The 21,743-nt window shown below is 33.4% G+C and overlaps 1 protein-coding gene across 1 annotated transcript; it reads left to right on the top strand.

The window, feature by feature from the left end:
- The first annotated feature begins 1,919 nt into the window (after window positions 1-1,919).
- Window positions 1,920-18,674, top strand: LOC131055441 (uncharacterized protein At4g28440). The gene is made up of 2 exons (XM_057989924.2): window positions 1,920-2,429; window positions 18,000-18,674. The coding sequence occupies exons 1-2, from the start codon at window positions 2,207-2,209 to the stop codon at window positions 18,188-18,190; spliced, it is 414 nt and encodes a 137-aa protein (XP_057845907.1). The 5' UTR covers window positions 1,920-2,206; the 3' UTR covers window positions 18,191-18,674.
- The last annotated feature ends 3,069 nt before the right edge of the window (window positions 18,675-21,743 follow it).

Here is a 21,743-nt window from a genome sequence, read left to right as displayed (position 1 = left end):
TAAAGATCAATGCTTTTGGATTCGATTGTGTGATTTTTTTTATTATAATTGTTAATTTTGATAAAGATTAGACATGGTTATATTTTTTTATACATATAATTTATTTTATTTTTTATATTCCAAAGATTTATATAAAAACATATAATACAATGACTATGATTGAATAGTGAATTTTTTAATTATATAAAGTATATCATTAATAGATTAAATTGTAGAAAAATATTATAAAATTAAAATCAACTTCTTGATTAATTATTTGGAGGAAAAAAAATTCAATTTAAACAATTAATTTTTTTTTGTTGAATAACTAGAAAGGATTAATAAAATGAATTATACAAAAAAATTGTAATAAAATTAAATCAATATTCAAGAAATTTATAATATTGTGATGGTAAAAAGTACTTGTTTTATGCATTTTATCATTTTAATTTGGGTTAATATTTTATTGTATTTCTACACTTACAAAAAAAGATAATTTATGTTTAGCCTTTTTTTTAATCTTTTTATTTATGGACACAAAATTTGAGCAATTCTCTAACTTTGGTTATGTCTACAAGTATGCATTTTTTTCTTACAACCATGATCCTAATGTAATCAAATTAAAAATAAAATAAAATAATCAAACATTTAATTGACCAATCCCATCTTACACTTTGATCTAGGGCTAACTTTGGATTTTTTTTTACAATTTGATTTTATGTTAATGTATACAAAAATTTGATGCATTTAATTCAAGTCTCACATCATGTGTTAATCAACTTTAAATTGTGCACTCAATCACATTTATTACATAAGTATTGAAGAACATTTATTGCATTGAAGAGAACAATCATTCAAATTTGATCAAACCTTAGTAACTACAATCCTTCTTATAATTTGTCTTGATAGTATTGTCAAAATATAGACAACATAAAGAAAAATATTGAAAAAAAATTAGGATATATTTTTTAGTGTTCTTAACTTGAACCCACCCCTAATAGACTAAACTAACCATCTCACTATAGGTAGTATGGTTTCCACACCCCTTTACTATTCTAAGTGCTAGGTCAACCCAAGATTATTATCAAAATTGCTAAGGAGAGAATGCTTCCATCTAACCCCTCAATGATTAACATGGTTCTGGAATAATTATGATCAAGCCAAAAACCTCTCTCTCTCTCTCTCTCTCTCTCTCACTCATTTTTTGTCTTTCTATCTCTTAATTTCAAGATTTATTCTTTTATCTCTCCCTTATCTCTATCACTCCATCTCTCTATATCCCTACATCTCTCCCTCTTTTCATCTATCTCTTGCAAAAATAATATTATTGTTTTGAGAATGAAAACTACTTATCTTTTTTATTCAAAGGTTTTATTTTAATCATGTTTAGATTCCTATAATAGATGATTTGTAGCTATCACTTCTCCATTGAGACCTTTGTTGCCCAAATAATATCATTTCTTATATGTCCTACAAGTTGACTTCATGTAATACACAAATGTATGAAAAAAATAGACCATTTTTTTCCTAACTAACCTTCCAAATCTCTTTCGGCATACCCATTGCACACCAAGGTGCAATTGCTAGTTTTAACTATTTGTAAACTTGCTTTGAATAAAAACAAAATTATAACCATTAAACCCGAATCCGTTTGTATTTTTTCTTCAGCTTTCTTTTTAACTATTTGTAAACTTGCTTTGAATAAAAACAAAATTATAACTATTAAACCCTTCACCTAAACCCTTGTCATATCCTCTCCTCCTCACCTGCTGCCACTTCCATTCTGCAAAAGCCACCAAAATTCTATCAAATCTTCCGCATGCCGAAAATTTATCCACGTGTTTTTCCACCACTAACATACAGACAAATAAAGTCATAACATAGGACTTGCCGCCAAATATTCTCCCCAACTACCCCTCAAAATCGGGCACCTCACATCGCCCCTAATACCCGCCTAGAGAATCCCTGCCCGCTGCCCGAAAGCCGCTTAGTCGTCACTCGTCACTATAAAATAGTCACAGAGCCACTGGTTTTGTCTTCTTTTTTCTCATTTTCTCTTCCTTGAAATCGATTCATCTTCTTTTATTTTAGAGTTAAATTCTGTCTATGTGTTCTGTTTCATGTAAGTCTGCATTATTTTCTGTTTTAACTCCACATTGTGCTAGGTTTTGACCAAAAATCTGAAATTCGACTAGGGTTTAGAGGGTTTGATTTTACAATTGTTAAGATGTCGTCTCCAAATGGGGGTGGTTTGAGGAAGGCAGTGTTCATAAAGATAGATCAGTTGAGGCCGGGGACGACGGGGCATAATCTGGTGTTGAAGGTGATAAATGTAAAGGTAGTACTGCAGAAGGGCCGTCCTGACGCCCAAGTCCGTCAAATGCGAATCGCCGAATGTCTCGTCGGCGACGATACTGGCATCATCGTCTTTACTGCCCGAAATGAGCAAGGTACCTAATTTAAATCCATTTAAAAAAATTGCTTTTCAAGTCTTTTTAACGTTAATTTTTGTAATAATTCATTTAAAAAAATGCAAAATGCCAAACTTCCCTTCAGATAGGTTGAATATTAATACCTAGCATCTCGTCATTTTAAGTTTTTTAAAGATTAGGTGGTTATCTAAGATTTGCTGGCTCGAAGTTCTAATTTAAAATTTCTCTCTAGGTGGTGTTTTGCTTCGATTTTATGACCCAAGGGTATTTTTTCTCCCCTCCAATTCACTTAGGACATGCAGCTGGCCTCTAATTCTTTGAGATTCAGCTTAGCTATCATGACAAGGTTTTTTCCCCTATCCAATTTACACTGGACTTGTACCTAACCTAATCCACTGTGATAGATTGTTTGAGTAAGCTGCATTCGGAATTGGACACGGTGGTTTAACTTCATTATCCCTTTCCACGTTTAACATTTGTTACAGCTAAGCATGTGACAAATTAAAGGTTCAGCGACTTACTACTTGAGGTTATCTCATTTGGCTTAACTAATATGCATTTGGATACATATCTGCTTTAGAAAAAATATATTTTAGTAGTATATTTAGGAATTTGTTGCTATGAAAAAATAATCTAAATTAGATATTAATTTAGTTAAGTAGGTTTCTTAAAGTAATGTGTTTTAACTACTCATTGCGATGACCAATTTTCATGGGTAGTTACAGGGATTTTTTGAAGTGCGCTTCAAGGTCAGAGGAACTTTATTTGCTGAACTTTTTAGATGATAAGGTTTCTTTTTAATGATATTTTGAAATTTTCGACTGAAATCTTTCAAACAATTACCTAGATTATGGAATCTTGAACTCTCATTTTTTTTGGTTGGATTTCTCAATGTGTCTGGTCATCCTTAAAGATCTTTTTGGTATTTCCAATGAATGGAATGGTATTATAGTGTTTTCTCTATGAGTTTTATGTCCAACAGACCAAATCTAGGGCTTCTTGGGTAAGGAAAGTTTTCAAAACCAGAATCTTGGGAGTGGACAAGAAAATACTCGTTTAAGTTCATGAATACAGACATATTATTTTATGAAAGATGTGTTGAATTTTATTAGGAATTTTCTACTCAAGCATTCCAAACATCAAATTTTATTCTAGATGCTTGAATTGCCTTAGATATTTTACATTCGTGGGAATTTTGAATTGCATGTAGTCTTTAATTCCGAGCTATCTTTCAGTGACATGGTAGTTATAATTTATTTATGACGTTTCTCATGAGGCCGCTTTTGGGCATTTTAGATTGGAAATCAAGCTTGGAAAGGTTACTAGACCTTGAATTTTAGGACATTGGACCTAGATAATGCTATTTATTTTGTTTGTAGTAAGTTCTTTTTTCGGCTGGTTACTCTGATTAATTAAAACTTATCTAAGATTTGCTGGTTCAAAATTCTAAGTTAAAATTTCTGTCTAGGTGGTGTTTTGCTTCGATTCCATGACCCAAGGGTATTGTTTTCCCCTCCAATTCGCTTAGAAATTGCACCTGACCTTTAGTTCTTTGAGATTCAGCTTAGATATCATGACAAGGTTTTTTCACCCCTATCCAATTCACACTGGACTTGTACCTAACCTCATCCACTGTGATAGATTGTTTGGGTAAGCTGCATCCAGAATTGGACGCGGTGGTTTAACTTCATCCCTTTCTACATTTAACATTTGTTACAGCTAAGCATGTGACAAATGGAAGGTTCAGCGATTTACTACTCGAGCTTATCTCATTTGGCTTAACAAATATGCATTTGGATACATATCTGCCTTAGAAAAAATATTTTTTAGTAGTATATTTAGGAATTTGTTACTACGAAAAATCAAGTATATAATTTAAATTAGATATTAATTTAGTTAAGTAGGTTTCTTAAAGTATTGTGTTTTACCAACTCATTGTGATGACCAATTTTCATGAGTAGTTACAGGGGTTTTTTGAACTGCCATTCAAGGTCAAAGAAACTTTATGTGCTGAATTTTTTAGATGATGAGGTTTCTTTCTAAGGCTATTTTGAAATTTTCGACTGAAATCTTTCAAACAATTACCTATATTATGGAAACTCTCATTTTTTTTTGTGTTGGATTTCTCAATGTGTCTGGTCATCCTTAAAGATCTTTTTGGTATTTGCAATAAGTGGAATAGTATTATAGTGTTTTCTCTATGAGTTTTATTTCCAACAAGCCAAATTTAGGGCTTCTTGGGTAAGGAAAGTTTTCAAAATCAGATTCTTGGGAGTGGACAAGAAAATGCTCTTGTTTAAGTCAATGAATACAGACATTTTATTTTATGAAAGGTGTGTTGAATTTTATTAGGAATTTTCTACTCAAGCATTTCAAACAACAAATTTTATTCTAGATGCCTTTTTTTTTTTTTTGAAAAAGTGGTAAAAATTTATTCAAAATAAACCAGGAAATACATTACATATTATTGTACTACATGATCAACCTTTCCAAAATCTCAGAATAACTAGGGGGTAATAACCCCCAATCTCCCACATCCCAACCCTCAAGATTTTCAGAAGCCCATTTAGCCAAACAATCTACCACCTTGTTCCATTCCCTAGGGATATGACAAAAAGAGACAAAATCCAACAAATTGCTAAGAGTCAAAATCTGATTAGCCACTTAAGGCCAACTGCCAATTAACTCCATTCAGCCTCTGTTCATTTAACAAATCCATAATAATCTGAGAATCTGACACAGATAATCCTCCTACAGCCAAGGGAGCATCCTCTCTCAACATCATGTAAAATAGCTAGAGCCTCCATCGGATTATTAGAATTATCCCCTTTGTAGATAGGGAAAAGAAACACCACACCACTATCACTGCCTCTCCCAGTACCTCTGATTCCAGCATGACTAGGATTCCCACGGGAAAACCCATCAGTATTAACTTTTAGAACTCCCTCAAGAGGATGACGCATGTGGTCATTAATTCCGAGCTATCTTTCGTTGACATGGTATTCATAATTTATTTATGACGTCTCTCATTAGGCCATTTTTGGGCATTTCAGATTGGAAATCAAGCTTTTAAAGGACTAGACCTTGATTTTTAGTACATTAGACCTAGATAATGTTATTAATTTTGTTTGTAGTAAGTTATTTTTTTCAGCTGGTTATTCTGATTAATTAAAAATTTAAAACTTATCCAAGGCTTGACATTCATTTATTTTATCATGTATAATCATTAGTGATGATTTGGGAACAAAACTAAATTTTCAATGAAGCATGTTGTAGACAAAAAAAAATAGTTAAAGCTTTTTCATCTTGTCATGTCATCAATTTCTCACCAATTCTTGTCTATATTAATTAAACAATTTTGAATTATTTAAAAAGCCAATTTTTCTCTAATAATTAAGTAATTTTTAATTATTTAATTATCCTTTTCAATCCATGATTAATTAAATATTTTTATTTAATTAATTTTACAATTTTATTCTAAACATTATTTAAATATTTTTATTGTTTAATTAATTTCCTCTCATAATTAAATAAATTCAAATAAATTATTTAATTTTCCCACCTAAATTAAAATTAATATTTTATTTATTTCCTCTATGCATTTACACCTTTCCTTATCCTTCCACCTCATCAATCCATGTGTATTATAGGTCCAACTTTCTCTCAATTTTTCTCAACCGCAGATCTTGTCATTTAATCTCCACCATTGCTCAAATGTAATGTGAGTAAATAAGATCTTCACTCATTCATTTCTCCCTAGCTAGCACTTTTGAACACATGCCTTAGTCAAATTGTCAATTTCATGAGCATTATCAAATTATCAATTTCATGAGCATTATCATTATCAAGAGCTAGCACTATTACTATCAAGTATCCATTATCAAGCATCAAGTCTTCATACTATCATGATGATATCAAAGTTATGCTACAAAAATTGAGAGAAAATCTACATCAAGCATTCAAACAAATCACAAGTAACAATGGAGTCTCCTAAGGTCTTTGTGTTGGTATTATTGTTTATCAATTGATTTGTGCATATATTTTAGGCTTCATTTTGTGATTGTGTGGATTGTGAGTTTGGATCGTGTATTGCATTTGTTTCCTTATTGTGATTCACATTTTCATACATCCACATTGTTTTTCTATTTTTCTGAAGGAGCTGTGTATGGTACTTTATAGTCTATAGACTCTATACTGTTGCATAATATTGTTTAAACTAGAGCGCCCGCTATTCTAAATTCTTGTCTTCCATTTTAGAAAATGGACAAAACCAATGCTTTTTTTTTTCCTTTTCATTTTTTGTGTTTAGACAAGCAGTTGTCTGTTAAGTCTTGGTTTCTTTTGCTTGGAATTTTCTGGCTTAGTAGCTTTTTAAAGAGATATTATCTTCATGATGAAGTGGAAGACCAACCGCAACAAACTCATTATACATCTGCAATACACCACAAAGCTGAGGATATAAGGTCATCACTTTCCCATGTATTTATGAGCATGACTACTTAGTTATTCCCAAGTTACTTGGTTGATATGTTAGATCTCTCCAGTCCTGCCATTTATTTAAATATCAATGCTAAAATTGATGAAATATGTATATAACCTTTTTTGATATTTACTTTATACATTGTTGGTTTGAGTACAATACAATATGTGTGTGGAATCGCACTGATTTTGATGTTTCCCCATTTCTGGTTTGTATTATAAGGGGGTGTTATGATTATAACAGTTAAGACCAGAGTTGCCAGAAACTCCTTTGTCCCTCCCCGGGAACGCGTTTTCCCTTATCCGTTCCCGTTATCCGATACAACCCAGATACACGTCGAATATTGTACCCACGCATGCCTGAAAATACTTGATTTCCAACCATGCTAAATACTAATGTGATTTGATTTTTAAACAAAATTGACGTAAATCTTCCTAAATTTAATTTTAAAAAACTTCATTAACACATTTAAAAAAAAAATGGTATTAACAAAACCTACACCAAATGAGAAAGACAAATGAAATGTTTTTCTATTTCAGTGACCCATTTTTTGGGTTATCTTCCAATGCAATTCTTCTATTTTTGCATATTGTAAAATGTTAAATCTACTTATCATTATTTATGTAGCAATTATGTGTCTATATTGCTTTTGAAGTAATGAAAATCTCCTCGAATAACTTAGAAAATTGTGTTAAATATATGTGTATGTGTTTTTTATGAATGACGTATCCAGCCGTATCCATATTGGGGGTCTTAAAAAATAGCCGTATCCGTATTCGATACTTTATCCGTGTCCATGCAACTTTGGTTAAGACTAAAAATCCGTGATGAGAGGACTTAAGTGTTTTTGATGAAGGTAAGTAAGGGGTTTGGAAGGTCCCAGATCCCTTTACAAGAGGAGATATTTAGCAATAAGAACAGGAAGACAACAAAGGACAACCAAAGAACAACAAAGAAACTACAAAAGACAGGACATTACAAAACCTTACTTACAACCAACCCAAAATCAGGGTGGTTTATATAATTGTTCTAATGATTTTTGTTTAACCATAGTAAAGGATCTTTCTCTTTTAAATATATTTTCTTGAATAAGAAAAAAACATTAGACCATAGGCAGAATCCTATTGTAGCCTTGAAGCTTCAAAAGAGGAATCTCACATCATATCGTGCACATGGGATTTCCCTTAATTGCCTGCCTTCTGCACCTTGTCAAAGGATCTAATAGAATCCTCAAGAGTAGCAAGAGTATGATCCTTCTTCCTCCAAACGAAGTTGTATTTCTTGTTGTTTTTGCAGCCCATAGAAGTATGGCCTACTTTATAACAAAAATGACAGTTAACAAGAGAGCCTTAAAATCAATCTGCTGCACCCAAACAACCTATTTGGAAGACAAATTGATCCAAGTAGGGAGCGCCTCGGCTTTCTCCACAAACACACATAATCTTGCAAACAACAAACACTTTTTGAATTTTATGATTGGATCAGTAGCATGGTATAAGCATAATCTTTTTTTCATTCTAGAACTCTAAAAGCAACCTCAATAATCTAACTCAAACAAGAAATTTGAAGCTAATATTGTTCATTGGAGACCCATTTTTTAAGGCAAAAGACCATCCTTCCCTAAAAACCAAGGACCTTCAAAAAGAATCCTGGAGCAGTTTTCCTTTATTGGAAAGGAAAAGAGTAAAATATTATTCAGTATAGCAGCTACTTGAATTTGACCTCTTAATTACCAACTCCAAAGCGCCCGTGTCTTGTCAGGGACAACGTTGGGACGATTGACGTAGAATCTTTCAACAATCAAATTCCTAAGCCAAGTGGACGAATCAACAGTTAGAGATTTCGGGATATCAATTTGAATTTGCCCCTTTCCAAAACACCCAACTGTCCTATCACAAGTGTAACCTATTTGCAAGCTTGAAGAACCAGTGTCCTGCAACATGCAAGCCTCCTTTTAACAGGTTTCCTCTCAAACTTTAGGTGACAAAGCAGGAGCAGCAAAAGGAACAACTGTCTCACCAATGCCCTCATTACCAAAGTTAGTTTGAACAACATCAGCACCAACTACTGATTTCTTAACCTTCGAAGCTTTCTGAGCAGAAGCCACTAGCACTATCTGGTCATCAATGTTTCTTGAGTAGGAGCCATGAGTTCCATCTGATCCTCATTATTATTGACCAAAACCGTTTAGGGAAGAAAGCCTTTTCTTAGCCCTCAAAACAGATCTTCTTCAAGTACTTCCACATCTACCTTCCCAACATCCTCATTCCCTTGTGCCTTTAGATGAGCCTCCAGCAGCGTGTTTGAGGAGGAACTCATCCTCCTCGATTGAATCACTTGTCCAAACATCTACCACATGAAGCACATCTTAAAAAGTGGCATCATAAACATCTTCTACTTCTGAATCTCCATCATTTTCACCTGAATCAGTATCGCTAGCGGAAAATGCCCTTGCAGTCGTGGCTAGGGTTTGTACTGTTGCTTTACCTGTTGCACCCGTTGTGTTTTGGGTCTAAGTGTTAATGTGTATGATCTTAATGATTAGACATTACATGCTAGTCATTTAACCTTTTTAAAATTTTTTTAATTAGGGTAATTTTAAAATCTCACACCACATGATAGTCATATAGTGATGCTTTTTAATAGTTTTTGTAGTTTAATGATTCTTTAAAGCAAGTTATTTGACTGTATATGAGCAAATCTTGCCTTGCATCTAAAACGATAGCGGATGAATGAAACATGAACACAAAAGACAAGGAGGCTTACTTTCAAAGAGATGGAAATGAAGAATTAGAGAACTTATTGCAAAAATGAAAATCAACGAGCAAGTTATTTGAGTGTATGTGAGTAAATCTCAACTTGCAACTAAAATGATAGAGGATCAATATACACGAAAAGCTGAGAAACGTTTTTATTCAAGAAAACAAAAAATAGGAACTAGAGAAATTCTTGATAAAAGAAAATCAACTCTTTTTGACAAGGAACAGGAAAAAGGGTTCATCTTAAATATTATTTCAGAGATACAACTCAGTAAAGGAAAGCAATGCAAAGCTGCTTTGAATAATTCTTTAACCTACCCATTACGTTAAATTACCCCTCATATTAGGGTAAGGTAAACATTTACAAATTATAGAATTGTGAGCACACTACACAACTAATAGCTGATTTTATTAACTTATAACAACTAAATGATGCCAATTGCCAAGTCAAAATTATTGTCACTCAGAGTATCATAATAGCTGAAATTCAGATTAATTTTAACTGACAAAATGAGAATCCCAAAAGAAAAATTGATAGCCGCTTTTTTTATCAACAAGCACAAAAATTTGCCATAGCTGGAATTATTGGAAGGTATTGTATCCTCATCTTGCAATGTGAACCACCTTGTCGTGGTTCCTTAAGGTCTACATTTGACTGTGTTCTTGGGCTCTTCCTATACTTGGGTGTTTTGTAATCGACAGGACACAAGGCCTTATGTACAGTAACAAGCTTTTTTGCTCTTCTTCATTAGAAAGTGGATAAAGCTGTATTTGCTCAGTAATCCTAGATTTGCATGGAGTCACTGCCAATTTGTCTTGTCGTATCCGAAAGTTTTCTTGTCAATCTTTGCTGAAGTCTTTTAGTCATTTAGGTATGTAAATTTATTATAACTTTGATCAGCAAAGCTTCCTTTGGTCTATACACTTACTTGAAGACTTCTGTGAGGTTGTTCTTCACTATGCGATTGTCAATGGGAAGAATTTTTCTAGGTCTATCCACATAATTCAAAACATATGCAATCAATGTGTAGAGTGGCGTTCAGCTTCTTCCATGATGGCAAGGATATGCTTAGCGTATAATTCTAGGGTTGGCTTTCTCTCAGTATGGCAGCCTTCATGTAGTCATGCATGGTATTGATGCACTTGTTGATCTGCCCTAGACTAGGATTTTTAGCATTCCTAAATTTGATGACAGTGAAAATTGTTTGAATAAATGGTGTGACATTTTACATTTGGCCAAAAAATATTACTAGCTGAATCATGTTTAACTTTTGCGTATGCTGTCTTTGACTCGTTCTGCCTATTCCATTTCGACATGTCATAAATATAAGTTGCAATGGCTCTTGTAATTCAAGCATCCTTTGTAGTAGAGTACCTTTTTCCAAGAGCGGTTCTCAGTCGAGTCTTGCTAGAACCCACATAATCTCTACTGGCCCTGCCTAACTTGATGATAAACTCCTTGTAATAAGGAGATCAAACATTATGCAAAGGAATACCGTTATCAAAAAAGAAATGGCAATAACCTTATATACATTAGTCATTCCCTCAAATTGAACATATTTGTATCGGGTTTGGTGACGAAGATCCTGTGATCTTTCACTTCCTCCTTAATTCTATTGCCCTTACTGAGGTCAGAATTGAAGGTGGTCTAAATGAACCTTGTGGTGTACAAGGGGATATTGGTGTAGTGATGTCTCCTTGAAATAATATGATCATCTTAGACCTTTCAAGTGTGAATTTTCAACAAGGCCCAACCCCCTTTGCAAGGGTATGTAAAAGTGTGCATTAACTAAGGTTGACCCCTACTTGAACAAGTTACCCTGTTAGTTAAGGAATGTTGCAAATTGGCACAAAGGAGTTTGTTTGTTAAAATAAGTCTTTGGCATGTGGTGCCAAACAACTTGAAAGGACAATCTAATTGGAATGCTCTCCCATTTGAATTGCTTGTGCTCGTGGTTGGGGTTTGGCTGTTCTCAGCTGATTCCCATGCAATTCCTTTGAATTCATTGCTTAAATCAAGGTTGTTATTGCCATTGAATGAATTTATTTTGACCCTAAAAAGAGATACACCAAAGATTAACAAAAAATAACATATGAATATGAAAATTAAGATTTAATTACTTCCACCATGTTTTAAGAATGGCTCCTGGTGCTTCTATCTTTTAATAGAAGCAGTAGTCTTAGCAGTAGTCTTTCTTGGAACTGAACGGGGAAACTAAAAGATGAATTTTTTTTTAATTAATTGAGAAAAAACTGGGAGAGGATTAGGAAATCATTTAGAAAGAGTTGTTACCGAAATTAGAGAACTCAGAAACCCCAAAATTTCAATCAAAAAATTGAAAAAATCACAAATAAATTGAATAATTGTGGAAAATTGCAATTTAATTGTGACTGGTCAGTTTCTTTTCCCAGTTTATTGGCAAGTTTATCACAATTTCTATGGTCAAACTTGTTGATTGTGATTTTTTCAAAAAATCAAGACATTTTTACAATGAAAAAAGCGGTTTTGGGTGGGCTGTGAGTAATCACGATTTATCCCCAATTTTGTAACTACAGATACTTAGACCCATGTCACAAGGGGTTTGTGTTTGTGTTTGAGTTCAACAAAGATAACATTTGAATTCTAAGTTCAGCAAAGATAAATTTGAATTTTTTTTTTGTTCAAGTTCAACTAATATAAATTTGTAAATTTTTAATATTTTCTATATATGAAATAATACATTATAATAAATTTAAAAATATTAAAATATAAGTAAGTTTTAATGTTTGATTTAAATATATTTAATTTTTTAAATTTTATAAAATAAATATACTAATATTAAAAAAATTTTAAATCAAAGATTTTACAATATTAATTTTAATATAATAAAAAAACATCATATTTTAGATCTTAATGTATTAGCTTTTAGAAACAACAAAAAATAAAATAAAAGGAAAACCTAAATATAAAAATAAAGAAAAAAGAATGAAACCTAAAATAAATGTAAGGAGCTATTTAAAATTGGTGTGGTAAGGTTCTGCCTCCCACAGCCCCAGCGTCTACACAATATGATGTGATGCTGTGCAACTCTTCAACAGCATGAGGCAGTCGATGAACAAGCCCTCCTATCTAATAATGTGTGCCTCAAGCATGGGCCTGGCCTCTAACTTTCAAAATGGGGATCAAATTGCTGTGAATTCCATCAATTCTATGAATAATTTTTTCTGAAGTGTCACCTAAATCTGCAACATTGAGCAGTAGATTATCAATGCCAATAAAATGACGCTCACCGTGTCTTGCAACAGAAGCCTGTGAGAAAAAATTGAAAATGCCAAATCGAAAGCATGTTTTTAAAACATATTTAATAGAAAACCCCAAATGTTTTTCTGTATGAATCTGATGGTGAACTTTAACGATTCTTATAATTTTTCTTTAAATTTGCAATATGTCAAAATTTTCACTTTAATTTTCGCAAACCTTATGACATAGCTTAGGAGCAACCTAGATGCTTGACTTGGTCCAACTATCCGCATGGTCTTAGATCAAGGGTATGTTTTGCCTGAGGTTTTCCCTTTTATAAATTTCTAATTGGTACTTATCCTATATATAATTTCAGGAACTATTGTCACCTGGTTGTTTAATTATTTCACATTTTGTCATTCTTTTGTATATTTGAAAACAAAATTATCACGTATCTTTTGGCTGTCCCAATAGATTCTTTGGAGCAACCCAGATGCCTGCCTCTTGCCTTGTTCCAACTATCTGCATGGTTTCAGTTCAATGTATCAACTGGTTGAATTTGACCTTCAATTTCTGTAGCAGCTGAGAAGCATGGTTCAACAAGTCAGAGAACAAAGGGCACAGCTATACGGCATCATAACCCTGATTCCTTGCCCAAGTACATCTCGAATTCAATGGACTTTGTGACAATCCTAGAGCGTGTGCAGACAGACCCACCAAGTTGGCCATCTAAGCTACAACTCACACATTGCTAAATCTCCACTGGTGGTTACATCCTTAGGGCATGCCCACCTTTACCATCAGATTCATGATGTTTCCACAGTCCACAATGAATTCAATATGCTTTCTTTTGGATTAGACCATGTAGTTTTTTGTTGCCATCCTTTTGGATCAAACACTATGATCCATGATCGGCAAGAGAAGAGAATTGAAAGGATTGTTAGCAGACCAAGCAGAATATATAGAGAAGAGATATGATCCATGATCGGCAAGAGAAGAGAATTGAAAGGATTGTTAGCAGACCAAGCAGAATATATAGAGAAGAGAATTGAAATGATTGTTAGCAGACCAAGCAGAATAAATAGATAGAGTGAAAGAGGTCTAAGACCAATGGCACGGGAACCTAAGAGTTAGGGGTTAGGAGGGAGGGATAAAAGATGAAGAAAAGGATAAATAGGTAGAAGGGAGAAAGGGGTAAAGAAAATCAAAACAAGAACAATTGAATAATATACCAAAAATAATTATAAGATAAAATGATTGTAATAAATTGATATAAAATAAAATAAAGGGAAATGAAAAAATAAATAAGACAATAAGAGATGAGCACTAATTTAATGCAAGGTATAAGAAAATACGTATCAAATTATAAATTAAATATAAAAATAAAATTAATCAATTATATAAACCAACACAATTAATAAAATACTATATATATATATATATATATATATATATATATATCCTAATCAATTATATAAAACCAACACAGTTAATAAAATACTTTATATATATATATCCTAAAAGGGAAAAAGATAAATAAGATAAATGGAAATTAAAATAGATGTAATATAATAAAATTATAGAATGAAGCAAAATATAATGGAATAAAGATAATAATGGAAGGAATAAGAAGGAAAATAATAATAAAACCAAAGATGAAATTAAAACAAATATGATAAGAAAAGATTAATATATAATTATAGGAAATTGTAAATAGAATATTATATAATATTAGTTAAAAAGAAAAAGAAAAAAGAAGAGAATGTTAAAGTATTAGTAATAAATTATAATAGGTTACAAAATAATGTTAGATAAAATATATATTAAAATAAGATACAGATTAATATTGATAAGAAAATGTTTTTAAATACACAAAATTAAAGAAAGAGAATGCAAGGGATAAGAAGGAAAATAAAAATAAAACCAAAGAAGAAAATTAAATAAAAACAAATATAAAATGAAAATAAAATGGCCAAGAAAAGGGAAAAAAGAAAATTATGGAATAATGGTAAAAAAGAACTCGAAAGAAAAAAAGAGAAGAGAGTTAAAGTAAATCTATGTTCCATGAAGTTTTGGGGATGGGGACGGGATGGCAGGGAACGCGTTCCCGGGATATTTCCTAGAGGACCATATATATATATTATAGAGAGAGGGGGAAAGAGAGATATGCCAATAACTGAAAAACAATATCAAAATGTAAATAAATCATGTGAGCAGCAGTATAACTATAACAACATAATAAATTTCAATAAAGCATTATAACAGCAGTCTCAAACATCAAAAAACCATGGTCTATCAATATCCAAAGTCTCAAACATCAATATACAGCAGTCTATGAAACTAAGCCTCATTCAGGCTATCAATAGCCAAAGACATAGAACCATATGAGTCACTATCATCTCATTAGGGGTCCCCCACATCACTAACAATGCAAAGAAAATTAAAATAAGTGTTTTTTTATGTTTTTAATGCTTGGGAACGTTCCCAAGTGCAGGGGATGGCGAGACATTTCCTGGCATTTCAGCGGATTTTGGCAGGTTTGGGGACGGCAAAGGGACGTCCCCCCAATCCTGGAAACGGGTAGGAGACAGGGATGGGGGTTTTTGGGCAGTAGACGCATCCCCTTGTTCCCTAATGTTATCCAATCATCACTCAATTTGAGCCAATTCAGACTTGATCTCAATTTACACCTTTGCCTTTGAAAAATTGTTAATACCTCAAATGTTGTCTCAACTTGAAGATCCCATTCTACAGAAATGAAATTTTCTTAACAAGTCCAGTCTTTTCTAAGCTTGATCTTTACCATAGGGTCCTCAGAAGGTTCTTAACAACAGTGACAGTGAAGGACCAATTAAGGATTCTGGAACAATTCACTCAGTGCCTAGTGAATGTTCCACAAGCTGGTGAACCTTTGAGGCAAGAATCATCTTTCATCTGAAAGAGGCCTTAAGTTTTGCTTTTGGCTGACTAGTTACAACAGATGGAAAGGACTCCATTTCTATAGGGCACTGATATGAATGCATTAAAGGGAAAACTCATACCACATTGTTTTCTCCAAAGGGGCAAGCAACAAAGAAATTTTTGTCCAGGTAGAACCTATCCAGCCGGGAGAAATGTCCTCTATTATTTTTTTACATGTTATTCCAAGTGAACCAAAATCCTTTGCTGGCCTTTTAACACAATCCAAGGCGCTTCACTATATATTGTTTTTCCTTTTGAATTTAACTTAGAAGAAAAGATCATTGCCCTTTCAATCAAATTTACTAACTCCATATATATCTTCTCTTTTTTCAATCTATTGAAGTCAGTTATAGAGGTCAGAATGTTTTCTATAGTCATTTGGAGCATAAGTTGAGCATATAGCAACAGTTTGCCCCTTGGGTGAACAGGATGTTCCATGTAGCTATTGAGCAAGGAGGAGCCTTTATTAACAATAAAGCGAGTGCAATTCTGGTTGAGAAGTATAACAGACCCCCTGCATCCTTTATTGTGATTGGAAAAGAGGATGATTGCTCCTGACCAATTAAATTTTAAGGGCACACTCTAGATTGAATCACACAGATTTTGCTTTCTTGCAAGACCAGTATATCAGCATCCAGTTTGGTTTTACAAAAGGTTCAAATAACAAATCTATTATCTTGAGCTTCAAGACAACAAACACTCCAACTGATTATCTTCATATGACAACAATGAATAAGTTTAGGAACGTTAATGGGCAGGAGTTCCTCCACACCTACATGTTCTGTCAAAGCAAAGTAAAAACTCCCCAGCTTTTCTCACTCCTCCAGAAGAGAAGTCTGACTGAGGGTCTTTTTGGGAGGTCTCAATAACATAGGTTATAGGGCTAGGGCCCTCTATTTCGAAGTTGTCCTGGTTATATCTTGGCTTCTTTGTAGAGGAATTTTACTAGCACCTTTGGTAGGTTTCACACTGGGGGATCTTTGATTAGAGTTCAAACCGGAAAGGTTGGAAGCTATTTTTTCTTTTCAAGATATCTTCACCTTGATCAACTTCCCTTTTATTCTTCAAGACTTTTGTTAGAACAAGGTTTCCTTTTTGCAAGCCTCAGGGAAGAGGACAGAGTCGAGCAACATTTTAGCCCTTACTGTTTCATAGTTATCAGTACCATACAATTTAGGTTTTTCAACAACAGGCAACAAAGCAATTTTTTGGTTCAGTTTCTGCCATCATTGCATCAGTATTAAGGTGACCAGAAGGTTCTGGTCTTTCATTCTTTGATGTTTTGTCAATCTTCAATCTTTAGGCCATTTAAATTGAGAAATGTGTTTTGCCAGCTATAACGTGAAATGGAGCTTTGCCATTGCATTTATGGTAATAGAGATTACAATGGATCACATTCATTGTCTAGGAGCTGTCATTATCATGCAATGGTTTAGAAGCATCTACCTCTGCAAAGGCAGCTGATGTGACTCAAGCAACCTATATCTTTCACCAGATGATTTACAAATGTCTACATCACAGAGATGATTTACAGAGATCTTGTCTAGGATTGAAGCTTAGCAATGAATGATGAAAGGATTTTACTATTTATGGCACTAAATGAGTACCACTTAAAGTCAACTTCAATACACCAGGAAATCCTAGGATTCAAATGATAATTATCTCTTGGTCAAACAAATAAAATAGTCAATAATGTTAGATTTTAAAGAGGAATTTTTTTCAAACTAGATGTATTTAAATAGCAGGAGCCTCAATCAACTATATTAAAATGCAATTTTGTTCCTGGAAGCAAAGTTTAGCTCAGACATTTTGGTCAAACTACGTCCTTGCTAGATGGTGAACAGTTAAAACTGTGAGACAGTGTATTTGAATTGAAGATCTAGCAAAGTTATTTTGCTGTATGAGATTCTCTTAGTTTTATTTTAGATCGCTTTCATGTGTACGGTGCTAATATGTTTGATATGGGCTTTTATGCAACAAGTCTGTCTGTTTGGCACATATTGTACCTCTTCTCTAGTATGTTAGCCAACTGCTGTTTATATCTATGATACAAATGTTTCATCTTTTTTTTTTCTTTTGGTTTTGCAACCGTGTTTTGGCCTATTAATATATGTTCTTCGTTATTTTAATTTCTTTTGTTCGCATGATGAATTTCTGTGTTTTGGCAGTGGATCTTATGAAGGAAGGATCAACGGTAGTCTTCCGCAATGCAAAGATTGATATGTTTAGAGGATCCATGCGTCTTGCTGTTGATAAATGGGGTAGGATTGAGGTAACTGAGCCTGCAGATTTTGTTGTGAAGGAGGACAATAATCTCTCGCTCGTTGAATATGAGTTGGTCAATGTTCAAGAGGAGTAGACTAAAATAATTCTATGTTGCAAGGGATAAAATATTTTCCTTGCATACTCGTGATTATTTTAGTAGTTACATGCGAAATGGGGGTTGATAGAAATATGGTACATAAATCATACTGGTATATGATGACACTTCTCAGGTTGCTCTTCGCTTTTATGGTATGATAGTAGACACTACAAATTTTGGGAGCAGGTTTTAATAGTTATAACTTTATTATTATTAGATAATCATGAGAATACTGAGTAAATGGGGAGGCAAAAGGACTTTGGGGATATTATTTCCGACATGCTTTTCAGTAAATGCTCTTCAGGTTTGTTTGGGGACTTCATGAGGAATATGTTCTCTTTTCCTCTGGTATACAAGTTTATGGTAATGGTAAATAATACCCAGCTTATCATAAGATGCTGCCTTAGCTTTTGCTAGAATTGGTTTCTCTAATGTGGTTGTAGACATGGAAATACAATCATGCTTTTAGCTTTTAAGTTTCTTTTCACGTTTCAGTTTGGGTGATTTTCATGTTGGACAATTTGCAAGCATTGACAATTTCCAATAACATGTACATGCTATATGGAGCATTTTCTGATTTGTTAGGAGAGGCGATTCTGAAACTTGTGCAGTTTTTTCTTCCTATGGGTAGGGATTTATTGGTGTAACATATTTTAAGGATAGAAACCTATTGAGACTATAAGGTGTCTTATTCTTGTTCTATTAAAACCTTTCCAAAGTAAGGGACTAAATGGTCCAAATGCCAACCAAAGAACTGCTCCTTCAGACGCTAAACTGCATTTAGAACCGAACCAATCAAATATATTTCATTTGCATCTTGACAAAAATCGAAACTACAAAGCGTCAAGAAAGTTTTGGTGCAAATGCCACAGGTTTTCCCAGGTCACGGCAAAGACAATGGGACAGACTGTAGAATGAATGGATATCCAACTTCACAGGATCTTTGGAATAAAATCAAAGTATTTATTATTATATTTTGTTGGCACACTTTACTTTAGACTAGATATATCCTAATTTCGAAAGCAGTGTTAGCAATTTGTTGTTTGAGGAGAAGTCATTGATTTTCTTATTGCTTCCAACAAACTTTTACTTGTGATAGAATTCTTACAATTCGTCCGTATTTAAGGGTTTGGGAAAGCAATTTTGCTGCAAATTTTGATGTGAAATCGGTATTCAAATTCCGTGTTTTGCACTGATCAATAAGAGCTGAAGAAACTCACCATTGCGTAAGGTTTATCTCTAGTTAGAATTTTAATAATTTAGTTTTAAATTTTCATTTACTTGTTCATTTTATGTAAGACGATTGGATATGTCATCATTGGAATTTTGGTGTAATCAACAGAAATTTGGTTGAATGATATTGATGTTCAGTTCATACTCGTCAGAGATTTTAGTTGAAGCTGTTCTTTTTAAAACTAATCAATGTGTAAGAAAAGTAATACCAATTATATTGCACATGGGTGGAGGGTGGTGGAGGAGAATGACATGGTTAAGGTAATGTTATTAAATAGTAAAAATCGCTTAGTTTTTCTGCAAAGAATACATAGCAAACTCATAAAGATGATCATAATATCAGTGGCTCTTTGTATCCAAAAAGAGCAATTTGTAGGAAAGTTTGCACTTCGCATATCTGTTGTACGACACGTCCAATTTGGAATATGTGCCGGTCACCTAGCAAATGATCGAGGTGATCTAGGGAGTGCACTTATGTGAATGTGGTATCTCTATCTCGCGGGTGTAGTGCCTCTATATCAAATGTGCACTGTTACCTAGCGAGTGGTCAAAACTATAATTGGGATAAATAAATCATGGTTATAATTATGTATTGAACCTCTTTAAGCGATCTTTGTTAGGCACTTATTCGGATGACAATGTTATTTAGAAAAAATTGTGGTGGGAACATCATCGTGTATTGTAACTTCTTTGATAGACAATAATTGCTTAAGCCAAATAGGAGAAGGCTTGCCTTCATTGATGAGGCGTCGGGGTCGACATTTGGAAAAGATATTAACTTGGCATGTCTTGTTGAGGCTTTGCGTAAATTTATTAGCTTGGGCCTTGTTGATTTTGCCTATGTTTTGAAGTTTATGTTAGGCTTATCATGATCGTGCATGCTGAATTTGAGAGTGGAAAAGTAAAAAAATAGGAGTGGCAAAGGAAAAAAAATGTTTACAAGTGTATGACAATTTGTGTAGAATTGATGTATCATCTCAATTCAGTGACATTTCCTTCTCTTTAAATTTTTAAATTTGTTGAGGGAATTTTGACATATAGTATGTGATGTGTTTTTGATGCACACATGATGTTTTTTTTGATGAGTGCAAGGATTTTTAGCCTAGCCCTTGCTCTAGATGAGGCCACAAATGGGGGACCTTCTCTTGGGCATTAACAACTGACCTCTTCCTCCACATTAACGCTGACTGATCTTCTCCTCTTCACGCCCTCCTTCCTCCTTCAGTGTCCTCCCCCTCTTCTTTCTCACTCCATCCTTCATGGGGTTTGAACCTTAGTGACAACATTAACAATGCCACTTTTTCACCATCACACTGCGAAGTCAACCTCCACACATGATGTTTTTAAACAAAGGTATTGGATTCGAGATAGATCAATCTCCTCCTTTGTTTGAATACATTTAAAATGAATATAATGAAATGTTTAAAGAAATTATCATTTATGTTGTCCAAATGTCCTTGTGATCCTTGTGTATACAAATTAAATTGCAAATGATGTTTTATCAGTTTTCCTCTTTTGATTGGGGACTTGAGAATGTAATATTGTTGTAAATGTTTTTCAAAGATTTGAATAAGTTGATACATATAATATTCATAGTGGGCACCGTGAAATTAGCATCTACCAAATGTGAAACAACTTCTTGTGGTGTTGTATACCAAAACAATTTTTGTATAAGTTGACACATGAACAGTAGCAACATCCTCATTTCTTGTGGACATGAAACATAGCATAAAACTATTAAGATGGTTAGTTTTTGAAACATAGTGGAGATGGTTCTTGTAATCTACACAATGAACTCTTAAAGCATCACAACCATCCTTGCCCTATTGAGAGAGTATATCAAGATTGTTTAGGAAATTGTATTCTTGTATTTGAATCTTGGGGTCGAGACAACCTTGGTGATATTCTAAATAATTATTTTTATTTGGTCATGGTCAAAGGGTCTAATGAAGGGTTGTTCAACCATGTGGATGTGAAAATTTATTGATTCACAATCACAAATCAATTATAATATGTTACAATGGGCTTCCATTGTGTTAGATGTACCTGTTTGATTACTTGTGTTTGTGTTAGATGTAGCTATTTTATTATATGTGTTTATATAATTCAAAAGATGTTAGGTTACAATGTTAATGTTGAGCATGACTACTAAATGGCAAACTTAGATTGCCTTCAAATGATCTTGAGAATTGTTCTTGGGTTGAAGACGACCTCGTTGATATTCCCAATAAACTTTTTGATTTGGTTATGGTTGAAGGGTCTAATGAAGGGTTGCTCAACCATATAGGTATGATTATTTATTGATTCACAATCACAA

The sequence above is a fragment of the Cryptomeria japonica genome, chromosome 10, assembly GCF_030272615.1.
Source record: "Cryptomeria japonica chromosome 10, Sugi_1.0, whole genome shotgun sequence".
Taxonomy (NCBI): Eukaryota; Viridiplantae; Streptophyta; class Pinopsida; order Cupressales; family Cupressaceae; genus Cryptomeria; species Cryptomeria japonica.
The sequence above is the reverse complement of the archived record's forward strand: the minus strand, read 5'-3'. Positions and strand labels throughout refer to the sequence as shown.

Bases quoted from the DNA above. Each gene is read 5' to 3' on its own strand.
- LOC131055441 (XM_057989924.2), top strand. From the start codon at position 2,207: ATGTCGTCTCCAAATGGGGGTGGTTTGAGGAAGGCAGTGTTCATAAAG. The intron at 2,430-17,999 runs GTACCTAATTTA...GTGTTTTGGCAG, and splicing joins TACTGCCCGAAATGAGCAAG to TGGATCTTATGAAGGAAGGA.